Consider the following 18300-nt stretch of genomic DNA (forward strand, 5'->3'; position numbering starts at 1 on the left):
TCCGCCATTTTTTTTTTGTCCATTTTTTTTTTGTCCGCCATTTTTTTCCCCTTTTCCGGCGGGTGCCTTACCTCCCTTGGGCTGGGCCAGCTGGTGGTTGGCCTGCTCCGTCTCTGCCACTTGCCAGCTACGCCTCGGCGCAGGGGGCGGAACCACGCATGCGCGGCGCTCCCGGGCAGGGAAAGTCCTCGACTTACGACCGGTTGGGTAGTCCTCGACTTACGACCGGTTTAGTCCTCGACTTACGACCGGTTTAGTCCTTGACTTACGACCGGTTTAGTCCTCGACTTACAACCGGTTGGGGTCGCGGCATTAAAAAGGTTGAGAACCACTGCTTTATATGAACCCCCAGCATTCGGTAATAAATATGTAAGATTTCATACAATGTTAAATCTCGCTTTGACAAAGATTAAAAAGTTGGGTTATATTGCAGGCAAAGAAGAGGCCGAAATGGCTCTGCAGTTAGGAGATCACAGTGCTGAATGTCACCAATGGTATGTAGTTGTTTACTTTATATATATAAGGGAAGAGAAAAGCTATTTAGGAAAAACAAAAACCTTTAACAGGAATGCAGTTCAGAAATTACCCTCCTCTGGGGAATATTTGCTCACTTGGCAGAAGTGTCTCTGAGTTTCACAGATAGTCCTGGTTATTATTACTGATAGTCCTCTACCTACAACCATTCAGTCAGTGACTGTTTGAAGTTACGATGGCATTGAATAAATGATGGTTGCTCAGTCCTCAGTTCTGGCCATCCCACCATCCTCACAGTCATGTGATTGCGATCTGGGCACTTGGCAACCAATCGTAAGTTACACAGTGCCCCAGAATCACATGATTTCCATTTGCAACTTTCCCTGCCGGTTTCCCCAGAAAGTCAATGGGGAAGCTGGCAGGGAAGATCATAGGCTGCTGGGATAAGTCTCTCCCACCTGTGCACCCTCCCCAGTTCCTCTGTGCTCATGTGGCAATAGCCACTTGCACACCCCAGAGCTCTCTCATGCATCTTCCCCAACCCTCCCTGATCCTCCCACTCCCACACCCCTTCACACCACTGTGCAGCCACACTGACCTGTGTCGTGTCTCTTGCATACCCCCTTGTTGCAAGGCACCTCTTGCGCACCCTTCTCAACCCATGCTGTGCCTCTTGTGCACCATCTTCGACCTGTGCTGTATCTCTCCCACACCGCTGCTGACCCGCACCCTCTCCCTCCTTCCCCCACCCAGCAATAGTCACTTATCTACCTGCCAGCCTGGATCTTGCAATTTCCTTCAGGCTTCCCTAATGACTTTGGTTGTGGGAAGCTGGCAGGAAGTTGCCTTGCCTGACAATCGTGACATTTGGTTACCAGTAGCAATCAGAATGGCCATCACTAAGCAGTGTGGTTGGAAATTCCACTCCCAGTTGCTGTCATAAGTTGCGAACTCTCCATAATTAACATGGTAAATGTTTTCCTCCCCACCTTTAGTTCTTGATTGCCATGTACAAATGGGCTCAGAACACTTATTTAGGAGGTTTATTTTATGTGTCTATTTGAATTTCTGTCCGTCCACACTGTCCTCACTGTTAGTGAATGAGAATTCTCTAATTCTCAAAATGCAATTGGTGTTAATCTCTCATGAATTCTCCTCAGTTTACTGCTCTGTCCTAATAATATATGCAATATAAAATAATTTTAGTACAATTGTCTAAATTATTTTACATCTCTTACTATAGACAAATAGTTTTATTGCTCAGACTGATTAGATGAAAAGTATTGTACTAGTAGTATTAATTACCTTTTTTCAAGCAAAAATAGAATTCTGTGGCAATTGAGCTCTGATTTTTACATTCTGCTAAAATTGCACAATTGAAGTAAGATGCTTCAAGTTCTAAGACAAGTGATATTAAAATACTGGGTTAGAAGTGCTCAGGTGGATGGAAGGAGGTGAATTGTATTAGCAGATGTACATATAGATCCATGTGGCTGCCAAAGATCTATAAAGTAGTGCCTTTTTCTAAAATGCAGTATAGATTAATCATGCAGCAATTACATAGCAAACAGTGCTAATGCTACAGCTCTTAATTCCTTGTATTCTGACTATCAAAATGTGTGAGATAGGAAGCTGCCATAAATATCTATCTACAGATGGACATCCATTCTATCTTTTCTGCTGGGCAGGAATTATGGGAAAGACCTGGATTCTCTCAAGATCTTACCTATTAACTCTCAAGTGTGGGCAAACTGGTTTTTTTTTTTTTAGTTAAACATTGGCAGCATTGAACACATCGCCATGCAAGACAGGTTTTATTGAATTGTCATTTCTATTCAGAGGACTCCATATGCTTCTTAAAGAAAGGAAAATCAGGAGCAGAAGCGTACAAGAAATTTCTCCAGATCACATTTGTCCTTTGAAAGATATGCTGGTGGTTTAAGTGAAGGCAGGCTAGAAGCTAAAACTGATTTTAATTAAATGAAATAATAATTGAATTACTTTAATGCTGCGCATATAATTATTCCACACTTGTATTAAATATATATTTTGGCAGAACATTTTAGAAGCTTTAGATTTGCACGTTAGGCTCTTGAGAGGCCAGTGGTTCCTGGGGTCTCAGCTGCTTGCTTCAGGAATAGAGGAGCAACAGAGGAGACAGAACGTCATAGCCCACGTAGTACAGGTAGATCTTGCTTAGCAACTGCCTCAGTTAACAACATTGATAAAAAAAGTAACGTTGTAACCATTGACCATATTGGCAACCATCACAGCATCTCTTTCTTCTCTCTCTCTCCCTCCGTCCCTCCCTGTCTCTCTTTCTCTTTCTCTCTCTCTCTCTCTCCCATGTTTGCCATTTTACAGATGGTCAGTCAGTCCATATTGTCCTCTACCTTAGCCCTTTCTTTATTCCCCACCTCACAGAGAAGACAGTTAAGCAACATCTTCCCAAAATGCTTTTCTCCACTCAAGAGAGCTTCCACAAAAGATGCTAACTACAAATTAAAGTCAGCTGCTTTTGTTTGCCTCCTAAGTTGCTTGGGATGGGAGCCCAGTACATATTATTTCTAAAAGCAATACTCCTTTTGTGCAATGTAACACATGAGAAATGTGTCTTCAAATAAGTCTGGTAGCTGATTTTTACATAAGATACTGTATTAGTTGTAATGTTTAATCCTGTAGTTTAGAGAAAGAAACATGCAAAAGGGGTCAAAACTCTGGGACAACTCTGAAATACATAGCAGTTGCTTAATTTGCTGAATTGTCAATATGCAAATTCTCAGAGCTAGCAAGAGAAAGAAAAACACTGAATCCTCTTTCTTTAGGATGTCTGTAGCTTTTGCATTCCTTAAATTTTTTTTGTCTGATTTAAAAACCAAGATGGGAGATTGCATATTTGCTTTGGCTTCAGAAATTGATGTTTTAAGAAGAGCTGGAAGTCCAGCTAGAACATTATGGGATTTTAGTAATCCCTTTGGAGAAGAGGGTGCAGACGGAACATCAGTTTATTCATGTTATTTAAAAAAAAAATTACTGAAAGCTTACAAAGCTGTCTGCATTACAAAAAGACTGAACTGGCCTTCAGGGTAAATGGAATTGGTTATGGGAATGTATTGCTTTACCGGTAGAAGGATTGAGATGTTTATTTAGAAACACTGCAGCACTTTAAGCCTCCCAGAGCTGAGTTGCTTCTAAATAATATCCTTGTATTTTTGTGAATTTGAATTTAAAATATATTAATTTTTTTCTTAAATATTTTAACAACTGCTCAGAGTTGCTGGGAAAGGTAGCATGTAGGTTTAGTAGATGATGATGATGATGATGATGATGATGATATTGATTCTGGGGATTGTGCTATCAGTTTTTATTTATTACTGTTGACATATTTCAAAATCATCTTGTTTGTTTTTCATAATCTGAACTTTAGTATATAGACAGAGAAGCCTTTTGGTTTAATCTGGTGATATGTTGGGCGACAATCTTAATGAAGATTTTTGACAATCTTAATGACAATCTTGACAATCTTAATGAAGTACAAATAGCATCCCAGGGCTCCATCATCTAGGTGAGGGGTGGCTGAGGAATTCTGAGAGTTGAAGTCCACAAGTCATAAAAGGGCCAAGTTTGAAGACCCCTGATCCAGGTACTCAGGCAATGATTCCAGAAACAAAACCAATATCTTTTCCATAGTCAATCATTCATTTGTAATACTGTTCTTACTCTTTTTGGTCATATTTAATTCACTAGAAAGATGGATGAGAACACACCTGGTCCCCAGGACCTTGAACAGGGTCTTCTGCTTATGGTTTCCTATACTCTTAGTCATGTCATTCTGGGCTCTATGGTGGAATTGGGTGTTGGTTCTGGTATCCTTTTAGGTGCTTAGAAGTTACTATCCTTGACACATCTACACAAACAAGGAAGTTGGAAAAACATGTTTCTCATTCACCTGTAGTTTGTCCCTCCATTTTATAATGTCCACTTCATTAAAAAGTGACTGGCTCCATGGCAAAACAATTAAATGTTGTGATGCTGAAATGAGGGCGATGAAAAATGTGAGATAAGAAAAGATAGAGCTTGCATCACATCACAACGCATATTTCGTGATTCTGATAAAACCTCCAGACTATAGACATCTGTGTTGGTTCCTGCATAGGAAATGTCATACAGAGAGAGAGAGAAAAATCACATAACAAAGTAAATGGACTGGAAACTTTTGTGAGATTTTTTCAATGGCTTCCTCTATTCACTGCTGTTTTATTTGTTTTATCTGGGCCGTTTTTATAGCGGATTGTTCTGCTGAGATTTTCAGACTTTGTGTCATTGTTGATCTTCAACTATCAAAAACCTACTGTTGATGTATTTACAAAGAATGTAAAAGAAATAACCCTTCTCTAACAGATGTTGCAGTTTCATCAGTTTAGCCATTCTGTGGTCTGTTTTGGGTGTAAAGTTTCGATCTTCTGAAGTGAGAAGCAAGTCATACGTCATCCTGTTTGTCTCCCATTCCTTAGCACTAGCTTTCCTATGAAAATCTGGGCTTATTTAAAACCAGTGTTTTCTTTATGTTCCAAACAGGGATCTCTTGCTGAAACTCAGTTTATAACTATCTTTCTACCCTTGGTGGTCTCAAGATGATTAACAGTCTGAATAAAATATTAACAAATTTTAGACATTAATGAAAACAAATTGTTGTTGTTGTTATTATTATTATTGAAATCTGGCTGAATCACAAATGGAAATAGTGGGGACTAAACTTCTCAGGGTGTATCCTCCATAGCTTTCAGTTGTCAATTCTTCTTCTACATTTCCTGGGAAAAATTAAAAAATAAGATACTAAACATAGGAACAAAAAGGGAGGAGACCGCAAAATTGTATAAATTATGACTTATAGTCCAAAAGTGTCATAAAAGCCAATTTGGTTTCTCTGTGTACTGAGCCAGTTACTCCAGAAATGATTTATAGTACTCAGCACACATTAGAGAAGTATTTTGTGCATTTTTGAGAGCTGTTCAAATGGGTAATGAATAAAAATAGAGACTAAAAATAGTTCATTTGGATTTGGAATAGCCTCATGATGAATATACTGTATTTCTGTCTCTAAGAAATAGCCAGATAAGATCAGTTATGTTTGTTCATGGCCTTCTCTATTGCATTGTGTTGCTTTAACTGCCTAAAACCTGGTTTGGGGTTGCTAATTCTGCATCTGAATAGTCTTGTTATAATAAGAACTTCTATCATTTTATTTTGCAATGTAATACTTTGCTTTATTTTAAATACTTCTAGAATGGTTAGCCAGCCACCTGTTGGCTAAAAAAAATGGGATGTAGATATTCTGTTTTGTAAAATTTTAAAAAAGCAAGCAAGATATATAGGTCAACATGAGGTCTGATCTAGACAAGACTGTGTATTTCCTTACAGTCCTAGGTGACTGATTCTGTTTTTTCAGCTGGCCAAAGTTCATGAGAATCTGTTCACTTTGGAGACACCCGGCATTGCTCCAAGATCTGAACCATCAGTCTTATGCTGTGGGATAGCAGCAGGGGAGGAAAGAAAGACAAGACTAATGAAACTTTAAATATCTTTCCAGTTTATTTCCCAAGAAGTGAAATTTTATCTGAACCAGTGGGAGAATGTGTGGTATTGACTTTGTTAGCCCATGAGGCTGATTCATTTTGTTGTCCCAGATATTCCTTACTGTTGCTATGCAGAGTATGAGTTTTACTTTTGTTTGATACTTCCTGATTTCTTGTCTTGGCCTGGTATCTCAAACAGGAATAGAAAAAAAGAAAATAAAAAGTGAGCTTAGCCTCATCCTATGCTTGAACCTGACTGAGTTTCATTTGGCTTACTCCTAAATACATCTAAGCTTGTAGCTTTGAGGTGGAAAATATTTCACAACACTGCCACTGCTGAAGCTCGGTTGACAGCCCCATTCAGTAGATCAGACCAGAAAATAGCTCAGTAGGAAACAGCTCCATAGGAAAACCAGAAGTACACTTTGAGATTGGCTTTAGTAACAGAATCTTGCAAGTCTAATTGTGCTTAATCTTCCTCTTTCTTATACTCCTTCCAAACATTTTCTTGTTCCCCAGGATTTAAATAATGTTAAGCATACCTCTTTGTCTAGCTAACAGTTCTTGTGTATTTTTGTCAAGGTTACCTTATTCTCTGTACTGTTCAATTCTTCTTGCTTATTTAGTTAGTAACTTATGTATTTATAACATGGTAAAGCCCCACATTCCAGAAGTGCTAAGAAATGTATAGATAAGTTCATAAGACAATGCAGCTAATAAGACAATAAAATAAATCACAAAGCAGTAAAATAATAATGCCACAATTGCCACAGAGCTTATTTCAATTGTTCATCTCCAGAACTCTCCTGAAATAGTCAAGTCTCAGTAATTCTCTGGAATGCTACATATAGTGTGAGCCATTCTGGCATCTGGGATAAGCTTTCCTAAAGGAGGGAAGAAGTACTGTAATCTCCAAGAATCTCTGCTTCTGTGCTTTTACCGGTAGTACCTGCTAATAGGAGGAGATCTTTGGTACGCCCTCTCTTCATCCACACATCAGGTGGACTGAATTTACTTGGGATGGGCAGTCTCTAAGATATCCAGCCCAAAAGCCATATGGAATGTTTAGGTGATTTCAGTGAGAAAATGAACTGGTAGCCAGTGTAGCTTCAGTAGCCATGTTTTTAGGTGTCACGCTCCAAAAACCAAGAAAGACACGCTGAATAACCTCAAAGCAGCTTCCCTTATTGTTCTTCACCTATAGACAGAAATCTTGCCAAACTAAAGCAAACTTATTATTATTAAAGGTATACCCTGAGAATTTCTATGGAGGACTGCCTTGGCCCTCTTACTCCCAACCAAACTATCTGTAAGGTCCTGCCTCTGCTATCTTCTCAGGAAAGCATGACTCTTGCAACCAGTGGTATTTCAAAAGGGACTTTTACTGAGAGAAAGTGATTGCAGAGAAGCTAGGCGGAATCTGAAGTTCCCATGTGAAAACATTAAGCTAATTCCCCGTTGTTCAAACCCCACCCCAGTGCCCCAGTCCAACAGGAGCCAATCCACAGGCATAAAGGTATTTTGAGAACTCTGAGATAAAAAGGTGATAACAAGTTGTCATCTTGGCGGGGCCTTGGTAACAGGCTGAAACTGGCTGGAAAGTAATCCATCCAAAATGGCCTCATGGCCCATTCCTCCCTCCCAACAAATTCTTCAAACCCCAAATAGCCGTCCCCCTCCCCTTGGAATGGCAGTGTTCCAACAGGGACTTGACACTATCTAAATGTCACTGTCTCTTGCTCCTCTGGAATGCAGCTCCTCCCTCTTGACAATCCAAACAACGTTCTACAATATCACGTGACAATATTGTGTGTGCAGTGAGTCCCTGAGCAGCCATATTCTGCACCAGCTGAAGTTTTCAGGTGGTGTTCAAGGGCATCTCCACGTATAATGAATTGCAGTAAAGAGTGATTGTCTTGGTGCACACTTGCAGCAAGTGTGACCGTAATGAACTATTGTTTTGGAGGTGGTAAGAGTTCATGTAGGGTTTACCTGGCATTCTCTTTTCTAAACAATTTGGTAAAAGGCTTATTTTTAGTGGCCATATTAAATTTCAGTATTATTGTAACAATCTTCATTACATCAATTTAATAATATTTGAGTTCTTGCACTAAAATCTAACATGATTTCTTGAATATTCAGACCTTTTGTCTCAGCTTTGGTTTTCAGAACCATTTAATTGCTATAAGGCAGTGATGGCGAACCTTTTAGAGACCGAGTGCCCAAACTGCAACCCAAAACCCACTTATGCATCGTCGGGTGCCGGGTGGGCGTGGCCCATTGGGTGGGCGTGGCTGCGGTGGTAACAGCAGACTGGGTGGGACTAAAAAGTTCAATCAATCAATTCCAATTTTGCAAGATCTTTTTTTTCCCGCAAGAAGTTGAAATTGACTGATTGATTGAACATTTTTTTTTTGTACATGGCGGCGGAGGCCTAAAACGAAAAGGTTTTATAAAACCCAGCTGAAGGCCTAGGACTGGGGCGACGGCGCGCGTGCCCACAGAGAGTGCTCTGAGTGCCACCTCTGGCACCTGTGCCATAGGTTTGCCACCACTGCTATAAGGGATTAGGGTTAGATCAGTATTAAAAGGGAAGAATTTTTCTTCATATCTAACTACAAAAGGAATGATGGTTAATTGTAAGACTGTTCATTGAATGAGACCCAAAGTGCCTATTCTGGCACTGCCCTATTTTATTTTTCTTTCCCGTTGTGGACATTATTTCATTTAGCAATATGCAACTTGTCTTTGGCCGACTAAGAATAACACGTTGTATTTGTGAACTTTAAGAGCTTCAAACTTTGAACTGAATGCTATTGACTTACCTTGATAAATCAATTATCACTTTACCTTCGGATATCAGATTTATTTATATTTCCTTCATTACATTGATTATTTTCCTTCATATAAAAGAAATTGTGATGACAAAAATCATTCCAGAAGGGCATTAAAATTTAGCTTTGCCAGTTGGCCTGGGGCCCTCACCACGGGGAGTAGTTGACAAGTTGACAAGACCTCATCCCCATCCCATCTCTTACTTCTGGTTTAAGTATAGTTTTTAAAATCATAATCTGGATAGTTTTAATGTTTTAGTATTTCAATTATTGTTCTATTTGTTTTATAACCTGTAAGCCACCCAGAGTCCCCTTACATCCACTCCTTATGGGTGGCATAAAATTTAAATAATCAAACATTGAAGATTGTATGTAATGTAACTACTTCTATCCATTTTCTGCTATATTCTTTTTTTTACTAAATAAGGAAATTGTAGTAACTTACATTTTAGTGACTGATGTCCATCTATCAAAAATGATAGGATGTCTCTATTTCTGTAGAGAGGATATTAGGTTTAGATTAAGTATTTCACCTGTATACCAGAAAAATAAATACAAAACCATAACTGTACTAATGATGAAGCTTGTTGTAATTTCTAGGTATGCTATTCTGTGTGGTCAGTGTTCAGAACATGAAAGCATACAAAAGCGCATTCAAGCTGGACATGCCTTTAAGGTAGGTAGGGCTGCCTTATTATTATTATTATTCAAAAAGCTTTTTACTGCATAATTCAAGGGACTTTTTACTCCGGGAAAGAAAATCATGATACATCTTGAGCAAAGCTGGGGGGGGGGGGCTTTGAGTTGCAAATATTACTGATTGATTATAACCATGGTTTATTTGAAAAAATAATGTATGTGATAATTTTGATTTAAAGGCTTAGTCAATATTTTACACCAAAAAACTCTGACATCCATTCCACCCTGTTCTTGCCCCAAAGTTATATATCAATATATATATAACTAGTCTACTAGTTATATATAGAGACTAGGCTAATCTAAAGAAAAGAAGAAACAGGGGAGACATGATAGCAGTATTCCAGTATTTGAGGGGCTGCCACAAAGAAAAGGGCATCAAAATATTCTCCAAAGCACCAGAGGGCAGGACAGGAAACAATGGTTGGAAACTGACCACAGAGATAAGCAACCTGGAATTAAGGAGAAACTTCCTAACAGTGAGGACAATTAACCAGTGGAACAGCTTGCCTTCACAAATTGTGGGTGCTCCATCACTGGAGGTTTTTAAGAAGAGACTAGAAAGTCACTTGTCTGAAATGGTATAGTTCTCCTGCTTGAGGAGGGGGCTGGACTAGAGGACCTCCAAGACCTCCAACCTCTATTCTATTCTGCACCTAGGCATTTGGCTTTTCTTGTCCAAATACAGCACCTTATTTTTCTCACCATTGAAGTGCATCTTATTGGATAGGGTCCAATAATAGAGCTTCTTCTAATGGAATTTTCAGTAATTGTGGTGATGGATAGTGGTGTTGTATCCTTGAGGAACTAGTAAATTGTGAAATATATATGTGAATCAGACAGCTGTGGACAAGACAGTAGAATGGGCTATCTGGAGCACTCCTTGTTTGGAGAGAAATTATTGAAGAAAGAGCTAGTCTATTTGGCAAGTCTTCATTCTGCTACAGCCTTAAGCTCTACTATTCACGGAGCTTTCTTCAGTCCACCATTTCTTCCCTGGAAATCTGAAAATACCTTCCTTTCACTAAGGGATTATAAGACACAATTTAAGGCAATTGAGAAAAATGTTTGTATTTCATCTTCAGTGTAGACTAGAGCAGTGGTGCCGAACCTTTTAGAGACTGAGTGCCCAAACTGCAACCCAAATCCCACTTATGTATTGCCGGGTGCTGGGTGGGCGTAGCCATGGGGAAAATGGCAGACTGGGTGGGCGTGGCCAGGGTGGGCATGGCCAACTCGATGTTGCTCTGGCGGGTGGGGCAGTGGGCAGGAGGGCATCTTGCTCAGTGGGTGGGGGAGCATGGGGGGAGGCTCCTGAGCCCCGCAATTCTTCTGAAGGGGAGAGGGGCTCTGCTGGGATTGGGGCTCCTCATGCCTTCCGCTGCCCGCCTACGCTCTTCTGTTGAAGATGCTGCAGCTCCGCTTGCCTGGCAGGGCAGGGGCACGCTCGCGCATGGGGACGCACATAGGGCTGCTGCCTCACTTTCTGTGCCTACTTCCGCCAAAAGTTGCTCCCTTTATAGCAGTGGTTCTCAACCTTTTTAATGCCGCGACCCCAACCGGTCATAAGTCAAGGACTAAACCGGTCGTAGGTCAAGGACTAAACCGGTTGTAAGTCGAGGACTACCCAACCGGTCGTAAGTCAAGGACTTTCCCTGCCCGGGAGCGCCGCGCATGGGTGGTTCCGCCCCCTGCGCCGGCCGAGGCGTAGCTGGCAAGCGGCAGAGACGGAGCAGGCCGACCACCAGCCCAAGGGAGGTAAGGCACCCGCCGGAAAAGGGGAAAAAATGGCGGACAAAAAAAATGGCGGACAGCCTTGCTTGGCGACCCCCATGAAATGGTCGATCGACCCCAAATGGGGTCCCGACCCACAGGTTGAGAACCACTGCTTTATAGCCTCTTGCCTATTCCCAGATTGCGCATGTGCAGAGCGCATCTCTGCGGAAAGCTGCGCATGCGCGGACAGGAGGAAGGAGCAGCTCGGCCCAGCAATGGCTCACGTGCCACCAGAGACGGCTCCGCGTGCCACCTGTGGCACGCATGCCATAGGTTCGCCACCATGGGACTAGGGTATTACCAAATGCTACAGTAGTATATTTGCTAGAACAATTGCTTTAATTTAGCAACTACTTCCGCATGAAATTCTTGAATGCTTGCATTGAATTTCAGCCTTTTGCATGTTATTTCCTAATGTAATGCAAATGAAACAACTGTTTTGCCTGTGTGGTTTTGTTTTCCTTTTTCTTTAGAAACATATAGATGAAGCCATTTCTCTGAAACCAGATGACCACATGTCTTACTATCTCCTAGGTCGATGGTGTTACCAGGTAGATTATTTTCATCACTATGTTTTTTTTAAAAAATTCTGAGCCATCCTACTAAATAATTCTGCCCGTATGCAGAAAAGAAAATATTGACTGCCTTAGGGAAGTTTTGTATTTAAGTCTCTGGAATTGGTAACCAGTTGTTAACTATTGATAGAATTATCACAGAAACGCTCAGCATCATTGAGTGGTTCAGGGATTTGAAGAAGTGAAATGTCTTCCAAGAAAAACAAAGAAAGTCCAGTTGCCTCGTGAAAAAGCATCTTTGGGATAACTGTGACCTGGAAGACTGAGAATCTCCATAGACATACTTCATTCAGTAATGATACATGATTTAAAGATTGCTCACTTACAGGTTTAAAAGCAAAATGCATATTCTGGAACAAAGCACAAATCTACATAAGCATGAGTAAAACATAGTTATATGCAAATAAATGTATTACCCAAATACAATATTAATTTTACAAATAGATGAAAATCTATTTGTAAAATAGATTTATAATGAAATGGCACGCTGTTTCTACTTATCTTGATTGGCGTTTTCAACCAATATTTACTTTGTTGTATACATGGTATAGTATACATGTTGTATACATGGTATAGTAAAATATTTGTATTGTGAGCGTGTATTGAAACTGATTTAGGCCACGAGCAGCCACTTTAGATAAACATTTTAGTAACTCTTATTTGCAATGTTTAAGAATTAAAAAAAAGCGTTTGTAAAAATAAGGGGATTTTTTTGCCACTGTGGATGGTTTTGTAGTACTTTTTATTCCTATGATTATTTGCGCATTCTAAATTAGCAATGTTTCTGATGATGGATTACTATTTTTCTCTTTTTTTGCTAATTAAATGCAAAAAGAGTAAAACAATATTTGATGAAAGCAAGTCTTTCAAGCAATGAGAAAGCAAAAATCCTAGACAGTTTCGAGCTTCAATATTTTGCATTTAAATTTTTAAAAAAATACTCTTTATGGCTTTACGCTTTTACTTTTCTCATGCTTTTGCTCCATAAAAACAATCACCTCCTGTCTTTTGAGAACATATGGATATGATTATGGATCTTACAGAGAACTCCAGGGCTTTTGCATACAGTGTATTTGTAAAACCTTTTACATGCAATTTCTTCTGCCCTTTTATTGCAAGTAAATATGGCAGCTATTACATAAAAGCATACCATCTTCTTTATGTTGTTCAAAGGAATAAGAAATGAAAATCCCTACTGTCATTTTCAGTTTTGGACATGCCTATAAAAAGCAAAATTTCAGTATGACTTTAACTTTTATTAAAAGGAGCATATATTCCCTACATATTTGCTATATAATATGTTAGAGAAGGAAAGGTAGTCCTGATATTTGATCTCTTGAACAAAGGATTGTTAGCAAGCGGAAGTAATGGCCCAATCCATTCTTAGGCATGTGGCAGTTCTTGTTGAGTGTTGAGACATAGGTATCTACTTCTGTGCATTTAAACAAATACATGACTGAAAGAAATACTTTGAACACTTTGTTAAATGTGCTAGCATACCTCCAAACAAATTTGCCGTCACCTTTAGATTTTTTTTAGGGTAAAAAAAAAAATGCAAATCATGTTCCTTGATTTCATATGGAAATCAAAGTGATCCAGGCTGCTTGCCAAGCATAAAAGTGATTCAGGCTGCTTGCCAAGTTTTATGAAATTTTCTTAATTGTTTTTCTGTAGGTTGCTCATTTAGGATGGCTGGAAAGGAAAACTGCTTCTGCTTTATATGAAGAGCCTCCCTTAGCCACTGTCCAAGACGCACTGCAAAACTTCTTAAAGGTATTTATACTGAACAGAACTCAAACCGATTAGTTACAATAGTCTTGCAGAAGTCTTAAGTAAAAGGTACTAAAGTTAGACATTGTCATTATATGCCAATGACAATCATTGACTCATTATATGTGAGTGCCAGGCATATGTGAACAAAGATAAGATAAGGTATGACACTATGCTCTGTGCATAAATAACTTGATTCAGATGTGCATAACTTTAACTTCAGGTATTTCACATTGTGACGTATGGACCAGTTGAAATATTTTGTTCTAGTACTCAGTAAGGCCTAATGAAAGGCTTAGAAAGGTCAACGCTTGTAATAATTGTTCTATACCTTATTTTTTTATTTTCAAGGTACTCACATTAATTCAGTCAAAGCTTTTAAATTGTAGGTGTTGTAAATAATGTAGATGATATTGTAAATTAGTTGATTTGTGGATTGAATGGATTCATTTTTATATTTTATGAGTGGATAAATGGATTCATGCATATATTTTATCTAGAAATTTCTTTTTTAATGACATTGACTATAATTTGCTGTATCACTCGTTATTTACTTTCAAAGATCTCTGAAGTCTTATATATTCTTTCTACCAGTATGTGGACTCCAAGGACCTCTGTAATGGTTATTGCTTTTCTTCTTATCTGAGTTTCTTTTTTTTCTGTTATCTATTGCTTGAAATGTTTTTCTGGCTAATCTTTGTGCATTCTTCTGCTTTCCTAAGCTCATTTCTTAAAGTCTGTTCTTTATCCTAGGTCTCCTTTCATTTTTTCTTTTTTTTCCCCATAACATGTTCTGTTTGGTTATTGAAGTTACATGTTATAGACAGGGCACAGGGGACCTTAAATTTGTAGGATTTGGCAGTGTTAGCCCATTGGTATTTGTACACATTAAAATTGATGTACCATGCAAGTAATACATAGTAAAAATATGCAAGCAATAAATAGCATATTTCTTTTATTTATTGATTACAATAGTAAAAACAAAACATACAAAACAAATTGCAAAGAAAAGCAAATTGCTGACTAAATTAAAAAAAAAAGAATAACACATGCAAGGAAAGAAAAAGGAGAAAGTAAAAAAATATTTTAAAAGAATGACTTCCAGTCTTCTTCACAATGTATAAACAAATAACACTTCAAGCTCTGAAAGGTTGCAAACAAATATCTTTTCTTTCCATAACGTATTTCTTATTCATATGCATATCCATAAATCATCAACTTTTCAGTCCTGTTGTCAGCAAAATATCTATAAAGAGTTACTAGAGATTTATAAAAACTTATTTTAATCTTGGTCAAACAAACCAAATCCTGGATTATTTCAAATGTCATAATGTTTTGTGTTATTTTGTAAATTCCAGTATTAACCAAAAATAAACAGCAAGCTTGTTTTTTCCCCCTCCTTTTCTGCTTGAAATCTTTAAGTCCCCTCTAGGGAGCAATTTCTGAGATGATTTGGAATAGATGAAACAATTTAGTTCACATGAAAGGCTATTTATTTATATAATTATTTCTAAAATCTTATAGTGAAAATCCAAATATTCCAGATTTGTCTATTCCCTAGTTTGTTTATAACATTATTACATCAAAAATCTTATTTTTTGCTATTTATTTCTAAATTTTTAAATTATTAAGCTTATGGTTATTTTTTCTTTTATTCAAGAATGCAGGCAAATTCACCAGGTGGCTTTTCAAACTCGTTTTGAACATCTTTATTAGCCTTAAGATAATTAAATCGATAATTTCCAAAAGTATTTAGGAAGACAGGTCAGCAAATCTAAAGCCCACTTTAAAAGGCTCTGCTATAATTGTGAACATGATGGCTAGTCTCTTCAGCTCCCAGGACTCAAACTCCTGCGGTCTCCTCATGAGGAGCAGCCATCTGGTGCACATGTGGGTAATCTCCCATCCTCTTCTTATCTGTAGAGGTTCCATAGGACTGTTTTTCGGTCTTTACTGTGGTGGTTTTCTCCACTCACATGCAGATGTGCTAGTTCTACATTCCTCTCCTGGAAGTCCATAGCAAACAATATTTCTGTGCACATCAGCTGGTATGTTGCTCATTTGTGTCTCTATAATGATATGGTTTTGCCAGATAGAGTTTGGTGGCACTTCAAAATTTGTATGATACAAATGAAAATTTACAAGATCTTTCTTTTCTACTACAACAGGCCTACATGATTTCCACTCCTGAAATTGTACTATATTATTCAAGCTTTGTATTTTATATATAGGAAAAGGGAAATTAAATCATAAGAGATGTATATTGAAAGTATTTGAAAGCCTAACATATTTATACTGATGATTTTGACTCTCTTTATTTTCTTTTTGCCTGTCTTATAGGCTGAAGACCTAAACTCTGGTTTTTCAAAAATGGGAAGAATATATATTGCCAAGGTAGGTGATGTGTGTGTCTATAATGTGTTGATGTGCATCCATTTTAAAAGCATCAAACAGCCTTATACTTAAACTTATCTCACTAGGATTATCACCAAGCCATTGGTTCATTATTCACATTATTTCTCACCATGTAATATCAGGTATTTTCAAATCATACTACTGAATACCTGTTTAAACTGACCTGTTAAAAATTAAACTTGAAACATATTTCATGCAAACTTTGTCCCGATGGTGTATAGATGTTATTTCTATGGCATGGAAAATAAGTATCCAATTCAAATTGCTTAAATATTTAATACAGGTAATCTTCACTTAATGACTGCTCTGGATAGGAATCATTCAGAGTTACCACTGGGCACTGAAAAAGTATCTTTATGACTGATCCTTGGACTTATAACTGTTGCAGCATCCCTGCAGTTACATGATCAAGATTTGGGCATTTTGCAACTGGTGGGCTTTTATGACTATTGCAGCATCCCAGAGTCACATGATCACCATTTGTGTGCTTTACAATTGGCTTCTGACTAGCAGAGCCAGTGGAGAAGCTAGCAATAAGATTGCAAGTCTCAGTTCTGCTTGTCTTGCTTAACAGTCACAGGTAATTTGCTTAATGACTCTAGCAGAAGTGAAGACATAAATCTATCATAGTCACATGATGTCTCACTTAATAATTGTGTTGCTTAATGATGGAGTTGCCGGTCCCAGTTGTTAAGTGAGGACTATCTCTACAAGTAGTTAAATATTCAGTTAAAGTATTCAGAAGGAAAAGATGACTACGATTGGTATATAGAAGATTAATTCAAAACTTGAGGTAATCTTAGTGTTGAGACATATTAAAATGAATGCAGTAGCAACAGAAATCCAATAAACATATTTACTTTTTTAAACTGTTTCATTTTTGTTGAAATTCATTGAATTAAATGTATTTGAGAAGGTGCTTATATTTTTGTCATAAATTATTGATGTGCACAGAGGATTTGAGAAATATTCTTGGTTGTACAAATGGAACCATTATTTTTTAAGTGTTAAAATTCTTGCATCAGTTTGAGTTTACCCAAATGAAAGCCAAATAATTTATGCTAAACCAAGGAGAGAATAATCCAGGAGAATATGAGAGAATATCTTCCATCCTATGGTATTAACAGCTCCTTGTAAAATCATTCTGCCCTCAAATCCCAATCAGTACAAATTTCAACATTTTCTGCAATAATTGTTTTATAATAAAAATGGACTACAAATTTTTGTATATTTTTAATTTTAAAAATATTGTTAATCTATTTTTAGTATTGAAAAGAAATCAACATATAAAACCTTTTGTACTTCAGTTCTTCGCAATGTCATATTTTGAGCAGCTTATGTTCTAATTAACGTCATCTTTAATTTGAATCAGGAGGATTACAACAATTTTTCTGTTTTTTACAACACTTCATTTTTTCAAAAGTTTCAGTCTGTGTACATTACAGTTATCATATCGGTCTTTCATTCAAAGGAGAAAATTGGCTTTTAACTGACTTCAGTAAATGGAGACAACTTGCTACATGTTTCATCCAGTTAGCAGGAGTGTATATGTTACACCTGATATCTAAAGTGGGATTTAATTAACACTATTGTTATGTGCAGTTCATTAGGGATAAGGTCCATTGAGCACAATGGGGCTGCTGCTGTTGCTATATCCTGCCTTTATTTGACACAATTCTTAGTTGTGCTTAATGTTTAATGTTCCCACCTCCTGTTTTCCCAAATCTGAAGTGGGTTGGGCTGAGAGTGAACATGCCTACAGGTATATTCCAGGCTGTACAGTAGAATGTACCTGTTTAGGAATGCATATATAGTTTGTATTTTATAGCTTTGAGGTGAATTAAAACAAATATAATCTTTTAGCAATTTATTATTAATACAATTCTTCTGTAGCCATTGATAATATACTACATGCAAATAGTAAATATGGTCTCAGCAGAGTTTGTCAGATTGAATTCTTCCTTATTTACATATATATATATGTATCACCATGGAAACAGAAGCTAATAACCAACTTCCCTTCCTGGATGTCCTAGTCTACAAGAAATCCAATGGCTCCCTAGGACACACCATCTACCAGAAGAAAACACACACAAACCGCTATCTGCACGCACTCTCACACCACCACCCAGCACAGATCAACTCCGTAGCCAAGACACTCATCTCCAGAACAAAATGCTTAGC

The 18300-nt window shown here is 37.9% G+C and overlaps 1 protein-coding gene across 1 annotated transcript in view; it reads left to right on the forward strand.

The window, feature by feature from the left end:
* RMDN3 (regulator of microtubule dynamics 3) overlaps positions 1–18300 on the forward strand; it is a 34819-nt gene that overhangs the window by 11195 nt on the left and 5324 nt on the right. The window contains exons 7-11 of the mRNA XM_015814536.1: positions 434–494; positions 9485–9560; positions 11830–11907; positions 13606–13704; positions 16042–16095. Of these exons, the coding sequence (XP_015670022.1) occupies positions 434–494; positions 9485–9560; positions 11830–11907; positions 13606–13704; positions 16042–16095 (368 nt within the window). The remainder of the gene's footprint in view (positions 1–433; positions 495–9484; positions 9561–11829; positions 11908–13605; positions 13705–16041; positions 16096–18300) is intronic.

Source organism: Protobothrops mucrosquamatus, unplaced genomic scaffold (assembly GCF_001527695.2).
Source record: "Protobothrops mucrosquamatus isolate PMUCROS unplaced genomic scaffold, P.Mucros_1.0 scaffold261, whole genome shotgun sequence".
Taxonomy (NCBI): Eukaryota; Metazoa; Chordata; class Lepidosauria; order Squamata; family Viperidae; genus Protobothrops; species Protobothrops mucrosquamatus.